This window comes from Mixophyes fleayi, chromosome 10 (assembly GCF_038048845.1).
Source record: "Mixophyes fleayi isolate aMixFle1 chromosome 10, aMixFle1.hap1, whole genome shotgun sequence".
Taxonomy (NCBI): domain Eukaryota; kingdom Metazoa; phylum Chordata; class Amphibia; order Anura; family Limnodynastidae; genus Mixophyes; species Mixophyes fleayi.
In genome coordinates, this window is record NC_134411.1 from 36,686,452 (window position 1) to 36,703,949 (window position 17,498).

Here is a 17,498-nt window from a genome sequence, read left to right on the forward strand (position 1 = left end):
CTAATAAATGTAAGTTGTAAAGAGCCACTGCGTCATTTTGTTTAATTAAAATGTAACACCCATAGATGGTCCTACAAGGAGGCCGACAGAATCCGTTGCCTCAGGTGGCAAACAGTAGGGGGCGCTTTTTGAAAATGCATATTTTCTTCTGGTATTTTAGGAGCTAGTGGGTTGATTTCATTTTTTGGATAGATCATATTGTAATAACTGGGTACAGAACATGATATGTGAAATAAGTAAAGAAACAATAAGACTTTCTAATTTTTTTATTTTTCCCCCCAATATAGGTAAAAAGAAATTAAACATTGAAACAACAGAAACACACTTCAGAATGCCCTGGAATTGTCTGTGTGAAATTTGCAAATATACCAGCGAAATCTCTGGCTGTATCGCAGTTTTATGTAAATGTTATAGGCCGGGGCCCGTGGTGCAGCCATCCAAATCTCGTCCATTAGTAAAAACACAGGTGTGGAAGTGTCAGCTTCGTTCTGTGGAACTGCGCAACTGAGCGGAGGAGCGGCTGCGAGTCCCACAACAAACAGCTGCTCCCCTGTTATTGCAACCAGACTCCAAACCCATCTCCTTGCACATTAAAAGTTAAATATTACAGTCAGTTTCCACTGCAATGTGCTCGGAATAATTCAGTCAGCCTACGCCTGTTTGTTCCCTCACCCTGAAAACGTACAGCGCAGACTGTATGTCACAGCGCTCGGGTACAAGCCAGAAGGTTGTGATCTATAGTCAGCGCCACATGTAATTCTCAGACTCATCCAGTGCTCGGTGTCACTGCAGAATCATCTGCTGCAATGTTACTAAGAAGGACAGAATATCCTACTATGAAGAAATAGTGAAGTGACTAAGCTGCATTGTGCGTGTATAATATATAGAGATGCTCAGGCTCGGTTCCCTGAGAACCAAACATACCTGAACTTAGCAGATCCGAGTACCGAGCCGGTTTGGTACCTTCGCGCTTTTTCGGATTTGAAAACGAGGCAAAATGTCATTGTTACGTCGTCAGATCTCGGGATTTTTGGATTCCTATTTAAGATCCAACATAACGATGGGTGGGACTGGGAGGGAGGGCGGACCCAAGGACAATTCCATCTTGCACCATTTTTCTTTTCTGCCACTGCTGTGTGCCAATGTTTCCTAGATGTGCTAGGAACTGCCGTGTGTTTGTGTCATTGCTCAGTCGCTTACCATCCAGCCAGGTCGCTGCAGTCTTTGTCCGAAAGTGTATGAAAATAATATTGTGATCTGTGAGGTGATCAAAATTGACTGCAAATGACTTGAAATTAGTGTTATTGAGGTTAATAACAATGTGGGGGGTGGGGGGGGGGAGAGCAAAATTATGTGATTTTAGCATATTTTAGGATTTTTTCTAAAAAATCCAAAACCAAAACACTGTAGACATTTAGGGGCGAATGTTGAGAGGGACATATGTCAGTTAGCGTATCTTTTGTGAAATCACTGTGCGCATGTCCAGAAAGTGGGTGAGCACACATATGCCTATTCACAGACATATGCGATTCTGGCACTTATGCCCGCCTGTGCATACATACTTACACACACACACACACACACACACACACACACACACACACACTATTTTATTATTATTTTTAATTGTATTATTTGAAGAAATATAAAGCACTAGCAATATAAACTTCGATTTATTGTTCTCTTATCGTCCACAATGCTAAAGACTTACCTTGTGTCTGAAAAGCAATAATATGCTGCATTTTAGACATTATTTTATTGTGTATTTAGTATGTCCTCAATTCTTAAAAAATAAATACAAATAAAATAATTATTATATATATGTATATATATATATATATATATTGTCATTTAAAAATATCCTCGTGGGCTCCTCTTATTTGCATCTAATTTTGCTCAGGATCCTCTCCTGGTTCAGTGTTGCCGACAGCGAAAGCAGATCGTCCTAATAGATACACAGGACTTGTGATTAAGCAGCAAATCAATGGTCTGACAGGACAGGAGACAGTAGCAGGGATGGAGGATCCTAATATGAAGAGCGACATACAAAATGTAAACAGTCACCACACATTACCACAAGCACGCCAGCAATCAGGCTGGAGTTGAGGCTTGTACATGAAATGGAACGTCTACTTCCTCTCGTTACATTGTTACACAGTGATTCTGTGTTGTAAAGAGATAATCAAGTGTAAGAAACACAAAAGGGACAATGACAGCTGAAGAAGCAGGAACAGATTCATTTTAAGGGATCGTTCTGTCTCTCGTTGAGTGAATATTCCAAGGACACTGAGTAGAGCGCGGTTGGGTGGATTTGGGGCGTGATAAATTTTGTCTTGCTGTGGAATGATGGGAGATATCTGGCCGAGTTAATAGGCGGTTATCACGCTCTCACACAGCGGTTACACTATCATTGCCGAGACTTACAGAAAGTGACCATCAAACATTGTGGATGAAAAACATCCCTAGGGGGCAATTTCGTAGACTTAGGAGGAATTGCTTCAGGCTTTGAAAAGATAACGACTACCCAACGGACTTGCAACAGGCGGCTCTTCACTTAGAAAGGGATAACTCAGCTGCTCCAGGGATACTTTTACAGAGCCAGATTTGGGATTTGCAGTTCCTCGAACAACAAAAAATAAACAAATTACAAAATTTAAAAATATATTAAAAAAACTACATAAAACAAAAAAAAAGCAGATGATATTTAAAAAACATTTTAACATTGAATAAAAAGGTTTTATTTATAGAATAAAGCATTTTAACAATGACCTTCATGTGTTGCAAGCACCCTGAACGTGCGCTGGTATTTTGACGCCATAATCGGCGAAAGCATAATCCTTTCTGGCATAAGCAAATAAAATCCCTATCGAAGTTAATTTTAGGGACTTTATTAGTTCCTAAATAAAAAGATCTATTCATTAAAGTTCTTTAAATCACTTACACAGACTGATATTGTGACGTCTTACTGTGAATTGTTATCCATTACTATGTGCAGGATTCCATAGTAGTCGACTGAGTCAACATTATATTTTTATTTGATAATAAAAATGTTTATATTTATAATAAATATAATTATGTGAATGATATTTTGGTATTATTGTTTTTACATTGACTCATACATTGTAGATTTTAACATTTATATTTGCTAGAGTAACGGAAGGCTGCTTTTATTTCACTTTATTGCGTTTCTGAGTCACCGATGCCCTTTAAAACCTGCAATTATTCAGGGGAAAAAGGATTAAAATATTATTAAAAAGTTTTGGGCTATTCCTGGTTTGAGACATTGAGATAGTTGCAACATTTTCTGCAGCTCTCTACAGCGGTTAGTCATCTAATATTCTGCTAATTTTTAGCCAAGTAAAAGCAAAACCTATGAAGTTTGTATCTGTCATAAAATGCATTTTTTTGTATGTCAGCCTGTGTCAGTATAGCAGACCGAGAGCTGTGTCTGGCGGCCGTTTTATGCCAACCAGACAGTATACCTTTAAAGACTACTGCTACCTATTGCAGCATCCTGCACATTTTTTTTTTTTACTGCTTTATCAAATCAATCAAAACCATGAAAACCCAGCTTTCATCACATATAACACAGGCCTGGCAATTGCTTCAGGCCATATAATCTTGATCAGTGTTTCTAAAACCCAGTCCTCAGAGAGCCCTAACAGTGCAGGTTTTCCAGGTGACAAGGGGGAAATAATTATACCACATGTGGATGTTACATTGTGTCAGTCAGTAATGAGTACACCTGTGCTCCAGCAAGGAGATCTAGAAAACATGCACTGTTAGTTTTCCTGAGGACCAGATCTAGACCACGATCGGGGCTGCCAACAGAAATCCTCGGCACCAATGCGGCTGCTTCTTGCCCACCTCCACCTCCCCTGTAAGTTAAACATGAGTGATGCAGTATAGAGGGGTTTTGTTCCTTCAGACCCCCCCCCCTTCAAGTCTGTGTGCACAGCTTTGATAAAAGCTAAAGCTTCACATGCAGCCTAGGGGGGAGGTTGAGATGGACGGATGGGACCAGAGACCCATCCGTAAACCCCCTATGTGCCACAGTCTGGTCCCTAAAATGGCCCAGACAGTTTGCACCCACTGGCTGCCCTCTCTGCGCCATAAAAACACACTTAGCAGAATTAAGACTATTGTGCGCTAGTCAATGTTCAGCCAAAGTGAACGATCTATTGGAACTATGAACCCTGGAAAGCCGAGTGTTCTGAGAACTCAAAAATGTGATTCTCTACGGAAAGACATTTATAAAAGAGACTCCAGTACTCTCAGCCGCATTGTCACAGCTCCAGGGCAGCTAAGGATGTATAAAATCGCTTGGGTTGCGTTAATTCCACACCAGCTGGCTGCGATCATTTAATAAACAGAGTGATGAATGTCCGCAGGGACCCAAACACCGGTGACACCAGATGCACCTTACACGACTTTCTGACCTTGATGAATGGGACCAATTTTTCTATTCTAGCCATTAAGCCGGTCATTGATCTTCATTTGCCAATATCAGACACTCGAGCCAAATCTATAGAGGAGCAGAAGCCTCAGCCCGTCCCCTGCTGCTGCTTCTCTCTCCTCCTGCCAAACTATGACTCTGATTTGCAAGTTTCTTTTCTTTGAGAAATGGGAGTCATTGAAAAAGAAAAAAAAAGGAAAAAAAAGCATTGCCATAGATAGGAACATATGTACGGGTAATTTGTGCGGCGCTAGCACATGTTAAGACCGGCATGTAGAGAGGCTTCCTTCCAAAATACCCATCAAAGCTCATCAGACACACATTAAATTATCCAAGTATCAATTAGATGTCTTAATGTGGTTTGCACCATGCGGAGACGGGAGCAAGGTAAGCAGACGTTCCATGCAGGCAAGTCTCAATCACAACAAGGTTTCAGCAAAACAAATCCACATTATGTGCAGATAAAAGAGAAAACAAAGAAAAGAGAAAAATAACTGGTTTGATCTATGTGGATCTAACAATAAATTAACATCATAACTTTCCCCTGGAACATAAAAATCTACTGATGTTAGATGCTCTCAGTTTGTTCCAGATTATACGCTTATTTTATGCATTTATTTAATTTGACTCCGCCTCCTGTTGAGCCAGGTGTGTTGCATGCAAATGAGAGGGAGGAGCCAGACTTTTTTTTTTTTTTAAATGGACCATATTTCACCCACACTTATATTTATAAAACAACATTTGCAGAACATATCTAGCTAAGTAATAGAAAGTTAATTTCAAATCTAACTTTGCTCCAAAGTTATTGTGAAATAAAAACCAATTCAAGTATTCGTTTCAAGTCAAATTAGTCACTGGGCGCAACTGTTACATTTGGAGTCCACATCAGATATTTGAAGTGTAACTTAAACAGACACACAATGGAACCAACCACTGGTATTAAGTTGCGTCACTAGGAACTCGTAATAACACTGCCTCAGTGATGTCAATAGTTCTTAGTGATGTGATTGGCTGTGTCTGCAGTGATGTCACTGGTAGCTGGCATATTTACAGGCCAATTTTTCAGAAAATATTGCTTCAGTCCACAAAAACGGCTGCTGCCACTGAGTGTAGGAGATTGACACACATATATGACACTATATTAATAACTGCAACGGGAAGCTGAATTTGTCTCATAAAATAACATATACATCTATATATACACACATACATACACACTCACCCAGAACAGCCACAACATTAAAGCCACTGACAAGTGTAGTGAATAACATTGATTATCTCGTTACAATGGTACCTGTCAGAGGTGGGATCAGCAAGTGAACGGTTCTTGAAGTTGATGATGTGTTGGTGGAAAAATGGGAAAGTGTAAGGATTTATGTGACTATGACAAGGGCCAAATTGTGATGGCTAGATGGCTGGGTCAGAGCATCTCCAAACCGGCAGCTCTTGGGGGGTGTTCCCGGTATGCAGTGGTTAGTACCTACCAAAAGTGGTCCAAGGAAGGACAACCGGTGAACCGGCAACAAAGTCATGGGTGACCAACGCTCATTGAGGTGCGTGGCGGTCAAAGGCTAGCCTATCCGGTCCAATCCCACAGAAGAGCTACTGTGGCACAAACTCCTATATAAGTTAATGCTAGCTATAATAGAAAGGTGTCATATCTACTATATAAAAGCCTAGTGGTGTGTGTCTGTGTGTGGAAAAAAAAACCAAGCTGCAGCGCCACCTGCTGGGCGAAGTTATACACTGACCTACTAAATTCTTAGTGTGTGTGGGGGGAAAAACTCAGAAAGGGCTGAAATTTGCTGCAGCGCCACCTGCTGGGCGGAGTTACACTGACCTACAAATTCTTAGTGTGTGTGGGGAAAAAAACTCAGAAAGGGCTGAAATTTGGTATACTAATGTTTTTAATTTGTTAATTTAATTTGTTAATTGTTAAAAGTGTTTATAAAGATTTTAAAAAATATATATATATATATTTCTTGAAGGAGAAGTGACAGTTGGGAGTGGTTGCCGGTTGCCGGGGGTGATAAAGCGAGAGGAGTGTGATACTCAGGACCGCTGCGAGAGATCCCTGTGTCTGGATAGACATCTGGATAGATGTGGCGATAAAGATGAAGGATGAGGTGATGGAGAAAAATGATGAGGTGGTGACACGTGGACAAAACCACGTTAAAAAAGGGCGCTTGCGCCGGGAAGTAACGCTCTTCCCCTGAGGAGGCCTGGTCTAGCCCCAAATGCATGACAAGAACCTTTTTAACACCTTAAGTAGCTTGATTTGACTAGAATGCATGAGTATCATGCACGGGTTAACTTGTATTATATAATATATATATATATATATATATATATATATATATATATATAAAATATATATGTATATTTGTATTATATGACACGCACACACACGTATATATACACATACATATATATTTATATACACACATACACTAACTGAGTACAACTATACTGATCTGTGTAGAAGTCAGAAGCTGAGATCGTGGGTGCATACTAAGGAAATCACCTGAGAGATTTAGAGGCTGTAATTACCATTACCATAATTGCAGCTGAGCACATGTTAAGAGATGGTTTTGAGTCAGGAGTGCGGTTATGTAGAAGCTGTGAGTCAGCAACAAAGGAAATCTGTGCTGTCCCTACTAGGACAATGAAGGAAGCAAGAATCTGTTGTTCTAGAGCCGGAGCGTGGGAGAAGCGAAGTCAGCAGTAGCGGCCTCGCAACCTGGGAGCGTTAGCTCTTGAGCACAGTTATTTATTCTGCAAAGTGCTGATGGGGTATAGTGATTCACTCTGCAAGTGTGACGTTATGAGATACATGACATGTGTGGTCGTGTGAAGGAAAGCAAGAGACTATGTATGTTGAGATTTTAATAGATATATCTGCATCGTTGTGCAGAACACACTACCATATCTCACCCAATGAAACAAGGCTCACATTATTTTACTACTTTAATAACTATATTATACTACTTTAAAGGTTACGCTCCTGAATTATTTGTAAACCAATCTCTGCTTGCCAGGTAATATTAATATTCATATAAATACCCATAAGACTTCTTATGCAGATTATTGGTTTATCACTTACGTAATAAGCCAAAGCTGCAAATTGTTATTTCCCTAAGGAAGGACACAATATAGCAGCTATTGGTACACTGCAAGCTGTTTTATGGACGAAGCTCAGTAGTACGGTACAAGTCACACACTTGATTTATGTAGGAATTTTCTCCCTTAGTCAGTGGAATCTATAACTTGACCTGGCTCTCTGACCTATTTAGTACAGTATGAAGCTCAGCTCGCAGAAAATACTTTCTTGAAACAGATGATACAACAAGAATTCTGAACATTCTACAATATGTGTGTTTCCTCCATCTATATACAAAGCATTGGGGGTAAATTGTTCTGCAATATCACCAACCCTCCATTGCTTTCAATGGACTATTACTTTCCTATTTTATTACAGACAGATGAAGCCACATCCTGTATCTTCAGGATGGGGACTTAATACAGGACAAAAGACTAAAAATGCAGTGAGTTAAGCTGCTGTTTCATCACTGGCTCCTCCCCTGTACACGAATACACAAATCTGCACAGTGTATTTCTGTAAGGGTGAAACACAGGATAAGATGAACATATATAGTTAAAGAAGTTAGTTTGTTAGTTAATGGTACATTCTCTTCATGATTTGCTTAAACACAAGCAGTGAGGCTTCAATGCCATCCAATCAGCATTCTTAATACACTTTACCGGTCGCTGAATCCAAAGTCATATTGAGTGTCAATCACTGAAGAATGGGATGGGAACTGCAGGAGCCACAGATATGGGACTTTAGAGTTAATGTTAGTCAGGGGAGGGGGGGGTTAATAAAAAAAAATCTAAAAAACACACATTTGCTTGCAGTTTGTTTGTAGGCATAAACTTTTCAGTTATTTTTATATTATTATTTCTATTATTTATTTATACACATAGATATATAGCAATAGCTGAATAATATTAATTATTCAGTGCTTGATATATAGAAAAATAGTGGCTTAATTTGCTTTTAAAATAAACTCAAGCAGCCAAATTAATTTCCTTATTACTTTAATTTTTTGAGTAAATGAGTTAACATGAAAGTGTCATTTTCATTTATCACTATTTCTGTGTAAGTATCTAACCTGCTACATCTACAACTAGTTACTGTATCCTTCCAAAGGCAAAATAAGGGGAGAGAAAAGATAGAATCTGGAAACAATGTAGCTACACAACAACAAAATGTCATTTATATGCACGGTACAGAATGAACCACAGACGCCTAAATATTTGTCTTGTTGTTATGTTTCTGTCTACACATCACACTGTCCGAAACCAGCAAGATCACAGCCTGACTAAATATAGAACGACAGCCTAAAATAAAAGTGTACTCATTACTATTTCATATGCGAATTTATGGAGCATAATCTACGGAAAGATTCTCTTCAGGCGTCCTACAGGATGAACACAGAGTGCTCGTGTCTCCTCAGCTATCATTCTAGTTTACAGTATATTTTAGGAACAATACGTACAATTTTGGCGATACAGGATTTTGGTCACCTGGTACCAAGATAATAGTTACTTGTTTATATGATGGAAGTGGAACCCCTAAATGTATGATAGGTTATAGGGAAGAGTAAACAGCATTATATTAACATTCTCTGAATGTCAGAACACCTCAGAAAACCAGATGTTGCTATTTTGGTAATAATGTGTCCTACGTCCTCAGGCAGTCGTTTCATTTAATGAATGCAGAGCGCTGTTACTGCAACCTCCTTCACCGCTTTACATATCGTACTTTTCCCAAAACAATCAGCATTTCCATTATTATGCAGCTATAATTACTCTCAGTATGTAAAGTACAGCACCAACCACACACACATTGTTTTGTTAGGAGCCAATTAACCTACCAGTATGTTTGTGGGGGGAAACAGGAGCACCCGGAGGAAACCCATGCCAACACAGGGAGAACACACAAACTCCACACAGATAAGGCCATGGTCGGGAATCAAACTCATGACCCCAGCGTTGTAAAACAGAAGTGCTAACCACTGAGCCACCGTGTGGCCCATTCATACCTTTCTCAGGTGTGAATCAACTTAGAGTCATACCATCCAGTATGTCCATATTAGTGGGTGGTTAAAATTCGCAGACGCCAAAAATGGGCAGGGCTTGTTGGAAAGCAGCGAGTAGGCGGAGCATTGTCTCAATGAGACCATGGTTGCACAGAGGGCAAAGGATTAATTTTATCCCGATTTTGTCTCAGGTCGGTATCCTATGACTCAAGTCTGCCCATGCTCCATCCTCTTCTCTGTCCCTGCCATTTCTGCTGTATTATATCTGTATACCATGTGATTTGTTCTGTTCCCACTGCTCTTATCTGTATGTACTTAGGTAAGTTTGTGGTGCGTTCTAACCCCTTCTGTAAGGCACAGTGGAAACCTTGTGGGGCCTTATAAATAAAAGATAATCATAATAGATTTGCAAGCATAGCAGGTTAAAACTCAATCGCTCTTAAATGGAGATCCTTCACCATCAACCGCTTCTCTCTCAGGGTCTAGATTGGTAAATTTGGCCTTAACTTATTATGGACTTATTCGAGCAGTTATTTCCTTCCTGTTTTATAAAGTTGGGCTCCATGTTTGGACTTTCTGAGAACCACGATGACAGTGAAGGAGCCGGTTGGGTCAGTCTGCATTGTGAATTTATTGTTAAACTCAACCGTATAAGTTATATGTCAGTTCTTATGTGTTGTATTATGTTTCAACTCATGAAAATCCATAAATGAAAGCAATTTTAAAAAGAACCAAAAAATTTAAAGAGAGATATATAAGAATCTGAAGCCCTCCAACAGCTACTGAAGCCTGGGATCATTGAAGAGCCTCTGTCAATCAGTAGTTACTGGGATTTTGCTCAGACAGATGCTGTGGGGTTCAGATGTAGCATCAGAGGAGTCAGACACCATGGGGTGGGGGGAAATGATATGTACTTTTTAAAAATGTTAGTAAGAAGTCAGAACAAACCTCTTGTCTTAACTTCCCGGACTCTGAACAGACAAAATGTGTGCAGATACATCTAGATATGAGCCAACTTATCCGCTTAGACTCTCTTCTGCTTAATTCAAGTAGTAAAAGAGGTGGTATAAAGTACATACTTAGGTTATGCTACCAAAACTTCCAACTGTGGCGATTTAGGTGGGACAGTCCCGGTTTACAGGGTTGTTTTCTAATAAAATGTTTGTTCGTTTGCATCACAGTCAGTCATTTCACTCTAGCACATGAACTCATTGTTAGGCGATGGACCAAAATAGCGCTCGAAATGTCTAGCTGCTTAGCGTCTACTAATTTAGCAAATCAGACGGATGTCGGCCCTAATTCATCTATACTGAACCATAGACTGGAATTACACTGACAAAGATATGAGTTAACCTTTTACAGAGCACATGTGACCTATCCCAACAGGAACAGCCAAGTTTGATTATATGTTTAATTTGATGGAAAAATTTAGCGCAATAAAGTTCCTAAACCGTTGCGTGGCATGAAAGCTTCTGTTACAACGCTGTAACATATTGTGACGAGAGCTGAGGATCAGGACCGAGAAATAGGTTTTAAGTTTAGTGTCTCAGATATCTGAATCTTACAACGTGTTTTATAAGACTTTAGACAGAGGATTTTATTTAAACATGCTTTCTTGGCTATATATCTACTCATTAAATCTCTCACAATTTAATGGTTTCTAGCTGTGTCCTTGCATCCTCTGTGTTTCCATGCTAAGTACAAATTATACATAGTTATACATAGTTAAGGAACAAAGCAGTACTCTGTGCACTTTCCAACTGCTCTTATGTAAAGATCTGGAACATTACGGAGATGCAGTTGCATTATCATCCAAGATCAAACCAAACAAAAAAAAAACCGGGATGAGTGCAGTGATTCTCAGTCTATACAAAGAAACCAGCAGGGGACAAACACGGGGTCAGATAAATCTGCTAGCATGAAAACAGCAGCTAAACTGAAACATGTGGGAATTGGAACATAGTGACATAAGCCAGGTCTCACATCATTCTTACACGTATTCTTTATTCCGAGATATATACTGAGATATAGGTCAGTGCAGGACAGATGGAAGGTGATGATGGAGAGATGGTACACAACGCTGTAGCAATGTCGAAGAGATGGAACACGATGACAGAGAGATGCTGGAGAGATGGAACAGAATAATTAGTTCTGTCAATGTTACAAGGTGATGTAATGTTGCAGTAGCCAGAAGTATTACACAAAACTCCCATATTCAATATATTATTAGATACAACCCTTCAGAATTAAGTTGAAATCCAATCACAGCGACTTCTATTCTGTCACATAGTTGATAGATGATGCTGGTTTGACAGTTACTTGTGTTGGCCCAATAGAAACTTGCGTTTGAAACATGGAATACTATATTTTATTTATAAGCACAAACAATTTCAGCAGCACTCTCCAATAAGGATTACAGAACAAATATTCACGCATATTCACGTTGCAAATTTCAGTACAACTTTCTCTTAAAGTGGCATTTTTCTCTAGAAATGTAACCAATATAAATGAGAGTACAGCCAATGAATTCACTAAGAACTGGTGACATCATTAGCCTCTATATCAGTCATAGCAGCCTGATACACTTCAGGGAAGACATGGGGGGCCCTCTAACTTTCAAAAGAGCTGCACATGACCATTAACATGAGTAATAAGTAAAAACAATACATTTGATCAAAGATAGAGACACCTATCTGTAATAACATATCATCAGGCATTTTACACAAGTGTTACCCGCATCAACAAACTCCTCTGGCATTAAAGCAGGAAGGAACTGGGGCTCAAAGGGCCCAAAATGGGGGCTCGGAAGGCCGCATGTTGCCCATCACTGCTCCAATCCTAGGAAATTGAATAATTCAAATAATGTTGGTCCATTCCAAATAATGTAATGTGCAATAAGGCTGTGGGTACACTTTTACATTGCAGTCATGACAAAGATCTATTGATTAAATGTTCATGTAGTTTTTGTTTTGTTTTTACTCACAAACGTTTCGTTGCTCAATACTTTAGAAGGCTGTGTTTTGAACTAGCAGGAGCCCTGCTTGTAAATAATGTATTAGTCATTTTCTGACCAACTCTGGTCATTCTTTAGGCTGGCCATGGTCATCTATATAATTTGATATAACCAATATATATTCTTTGATAGTTTAAGAACTAGACTGACACTGAAAAGGTAGACTTATTAGAGGTAGTCTTATCACAACAAGCTTAGCAAACTATCACAAACACACCACCTCTCGAAGACCTGTATGTTCGAGTCACGAGGACAAAAATCTATTTTAAACTAAAAAGCTGATATTAATGTTCACATCAAAGCTCCCTGTAACGAATCTCCATCGGCTCCATAAAAGAAAAACAATCATGAAACTGCACTGTGACCCGTGACACGATTACAGACCACGAACGTAGCCGAAGGAAAAACAGTGATCAAGATTCAAGGAGTACGATCGACTTCTATCAGGCTGAGGTCAATTCCCTCTCTGAGGAGAAATAATTGCCTCCTTTATACTATCTGACATAATAACATACTGGCCGTTTACAGGACATAACGTCTACCTGTCACCTGCTCGCAGTGGAGGCAGACATTTTGTGGGTGGGGCCATGGTTCATGATGAATGTAGGCATGCAGTTCTCTAGCAACTAGTGACATCCCTGAGGCACAAAGTAATTTCACTAGTCCCTATGTTCTATATAGTGTTCTATCAAACTCTTCCCCCAGGCTGGGACTTGTAGTTTCACAACACCTGGAGTGTCACAGATTAAGCTGGGTACACACTACAGAAATTTCGACCAACTTTTTATGGCGAGCGATTTTACATGCGATCGATGTTCCGATCGCTCGGTCCATGGACTGCATACACGCTAGCCTTGTTTAGGACGATAAAGGGAAGAGCGGACGTCCCTTTAGCAACTTTTTACAGCCATGCTGTCCTGAGCAATGACTGTAATTTCATACTCACTGTTGTGGATCGGTCGGAAGTTTATACACACGGAAACGAGATTGGAACGAAAATATTAAACGGTACGACCAACCAAATGAGGCGATAATCGTCCATTTGGGCAGACTTTCGACCATCGTGTCACTGCACACACTAACCCGACTTTTGAACGAGAGGTCGTATGTCGGCTGATTTAGCCGATTATTGGATGAAAACTGTGTAGTGTGTACCCAGCTTAAGCCAACACTGGTCTAATCTCTCCCGACTGCCTCCCTCCTTCTTCCCCTCTATGTGTCACCAGCTTGATCTTCCACTCCAACCCCTCCCCTTTACATTGTAAGCTCTCCAGACCATTAGCACTCCTTCCTGTGGTTTCCTCCCTTGCTTCCTACCCCTCCCTTGTCACCTTCAGGTACCTGCACCATCCTTTTAATTGCCCAGGAATTGCCCTTTGTAATAGTACTTGTATTAATACTGGAGGTTTTCAGTTCTACTTGTGCTATGTAAAACGTTGTGGTCTATTGTTTGCTTATGTATCCTATGCCCACCTTTTTTGTTCTGACTCCGTGCTGCGGAACTTTGTGGCACCCTATTATAAACATCTAATAATAGTAATAATCTTGTAGCATTTATTGCCTTGAATGACGACTTTCAATAGAACACCGTTTTGATTTTGAAAATGAAACCCACAACTTTAATAGTTACCGTGGAGCCCTCTATTTATTGTAAAGTAAAAATTACCTTTGCAGAACCATCTGCCTTCTCCGACAGCTAAATCGCAGCATTATATATGATTGTATAACACACATTACAGAGGTAAAAAGACAACTAAATACATGCCTTTCAGGTGAATGCCTGGACATTTAGATAGATCTCGGCATAAAAGTAAAATACATTTTTTTCCCCACAACAGAACCGTTCTCTATTTTTCTCAGGCAGAATTTGCCGATATGAACCCTTTCCTGGCTGAGCGGCGAATCTCACAAGATAAATGACCTTTCCTTCCCTCTAGAAGTGGAGTCCCGCTGAGCTGTTCTTTTCAGATTCACTTTGTGTCACATTGTCACAGCGGGATCTCAGCGTTACACTCCAGTTTGTCCATTGGCTCTATTGTAGGCGGCAGATGACATTTAGGAAAGAGCAGCGAGAGAAGCGCATTCTCTTACCTGTGCTCCATCTCCCGTATGGAGAGGATGATACCGGACGATGATGACTTCTGCTGTACGGAAGCCAAGAAGGTGAACTCGCTCTTATTCCTGAATAACTGGATCACCTTCTCGCTGGAATGTGGCGCTGCGTGGATCTCTCGCTCCGCATCTGGGGAAGAAGAACGCAGGAATAAGTCTCCATACTTTATCTAAAAACAAATTTATATATTTCACAGACGTGAGTTCATTATCCCATTTTTTTTATGCATATAGACCATTATTATTATTTTTTATTTATAAAAGCAACACCAAGTGGTTTCTGTAGCACCATAAATTAAATACTCAGACAGCAATGATCCAGAGTACATTACATAATTATTATTAGACTAAAACATAATATAAAGACCAGACATTCTCATCATTTATTTATATAGCGCCACTAATTCCGCAGCGCAGTACAGAGAACTCACTCATATCAGTCCCTGTCCCAGTGGATCTTACAGTCTAAATTCCCTAATATACACACACACACACACAGACAGAGGGAGAGACTAGGGTCAAATGTGATAGCAGCCAATTATGTTTTTGGAGTGTGGGAGGAAACCGGAACACCCGGAGGAAACCCACGCAAATACGAGGAGAACATACAAACTCCTCACAGATAAGGCCATGGTCGGGAATTGAACTCATGACCTCTGTGCTGTAAGGCAGAAGTGCTAACCACTGAGCCACCGTGCTGACAGACATCTACTAATTGACAGATTACACACAGATAACTTGGTACTGCAGGGACAGTGAGTGAGAGTAATGTAATGTCCAACGTGAAGTAGGCCTGGGCTCAGGAAAACGGAGCTAGGGAAGTAGGCCAAGAGGTACAGAGAATGAGGGAATAGTAGGGGGAGAACATGAGGGAAGAGGACCTGTGGGAAGAGGCATTCAGAGTAGTAGTGAAACGATTGTCATCGGCAGGGGGGGGGGGGGGGCTCAAAGGAGGGTGGATAATGAGGAGATTGGATATGTAGGGAGGGATTGGAAGTTGGGCAGCGATACTAAGGATAGACTGAAGAGGGGCAAGTCTTATGGAAATTACAATATATTCTCTTATATTGAATAAAATATAGCTAATTGCAATGCCCTTTAAAATAAGAGATAAGATTGAGTAACAAACACACAATTTTCAGTAACGCATTAGCCATTGTAACACAGAGTATGAAAACTTCTATACAGACACCTGAAATGGCTCATTTTCTACTGGCACAGCCCATCTATAAATAGTTTTCGATTTTGATGGGATTGTCCCAACCCACAGACCCCAAAATGGGCACAGCCTCTTGGGAAGTAGGTGTGGCTTTACAGAAATGTGGGTGTGGTTTTGCCATGGCATGGCAAATTGGGGCATGATTTGTGTGGATTGTGGGCTGGACACATTTGTCCACACTGATAATTTTAGCATTGGGAGGTACATCACAGCTCAGGTCACTCCCCCTTCCTGCCACTTTGTTCAAATGAGACTTTGCTCAAAATCAGCCTCCGGATAAATACCGTTGTGATCCCCGCTAGCGACGTACAGGCCAGGTGAGCAATACATACAAGTAACTAACAAAATAAAGAGAAGAAATAGGAATTTGAAGGTGCAATTGAGGCATCATACTGCACCTCCCAACAAATTAGGCCAGGCCCCCAATTCTCACCTTCCACGTGTAGGACACACCCTCTTTCTCAGGACTTTGGCAGACAAGTGTATATTATAAAGTCGCTTGTAGATTGAAAACAAGCTAAGAGGTCTAAGAGGTCAGGGGACAACTAGGATTCTAAACTTGGAAAATCTGTGTTTTTTGTTATTACAACATCAAACACTATTTCTGAAGTAACACAAACAAAGGATGGAGAGGAAGAGAAATAGCAAGGACAAGATATCAACATTAACAGGCTGCAAAGATCACAGCTAATCCCTCCATCTCCTGCTCGCTAAGTCCTGCCAACAGCAGCGCTGTCCGGTGATTACGGGCCTGTCGAAACAGATGTCAATATTCAGCGAACGCCAAAAATACCCTGTTCTTTCATCAATCAACATCATAGCAAATTATATCAGGGTATAGTCCACCTCATAGTATTTATAGAAACACATTATGGTTTAATTTCCAACTTTGTTCACCTCCGTTCATAAATAAATATAAATCTAGATATTTTGCTTTTCCATTTTCTCCTCATTATAGGTCTAGATTTAGGGAGAGAAAATGACAAAAAAAAAAAAAAAAACTATCCAAGAAAATATTCTCTCTGACCTTTGTCTGCTGAAACCAAAACCCTTTAAAAAAAAAGTCTGATAATAGAAGATCACAGCATCAATTATTCTAGGCCTTTGAATAGTGGTTTATTATAACTTATAGAGGACAACATGGATGACAAACAGATGTAGACTATTTTCTCTTTCTGTTGACGGTTTATAAAAAAGTATTCCGTTAATAGTTCCGCTTCCTATCATCATCATCTTTTATTTATATAGCACCACTAATTCTGCAGCGCTGTACAGAGAACTCATTCACATCAGTTCCTGCCCCATTGGGGTTTACAGTCTAAGGGGCACATTTATCATTCATCGGCAAAAATGAGAAATAGTTATCAATCCTTATCGCATGGATAAGGATTGAACTATTTCTCAAATTTATTAAAAACGGATCACAGAAACAGCAGTTCCGAAAAACTGCTGTTTCTGTGATAAAAAAAAAAATATCATATTTACCCCCCTCTTCGGGACGCGATGTCTCAGGATCTCCTACTGGTCATCTTCGTTCCTCTTCATTCTTCAATTGCGCATGTGCAGTTCGAAGATCCCCGCTCTGTCTCTGCCAAC

At 40.1% G+C, this 17,498-nt stretch overlaps 1 protein-coding gene across 4 annotated transcripts in view; it reads right to left on the bottom strand.

Annotated features, from left to right (window-relative positions):
- Nucleotides 1–17,498, bottom strand: part of NELL1 (neural EGFL like 1) — a 474,045-nt gene that overhangs the window by 373,486 nt on the left and 83,061 nt on the right. For all 4 annotated transcript variants that reach the window (XM_075188423.1, XM_075188424.1, XM_075188425.1 and 1 more), the window contains one exon: nt 14,663–14,813. In XM_075188423.1, coding sequence (XP_075044524.1) covers nt 14,663–14,813 — 151 coding nt within the window. The remainder of the gene's footprint in view (nt 1–14,662; nt 14,814–17,498) is intronic.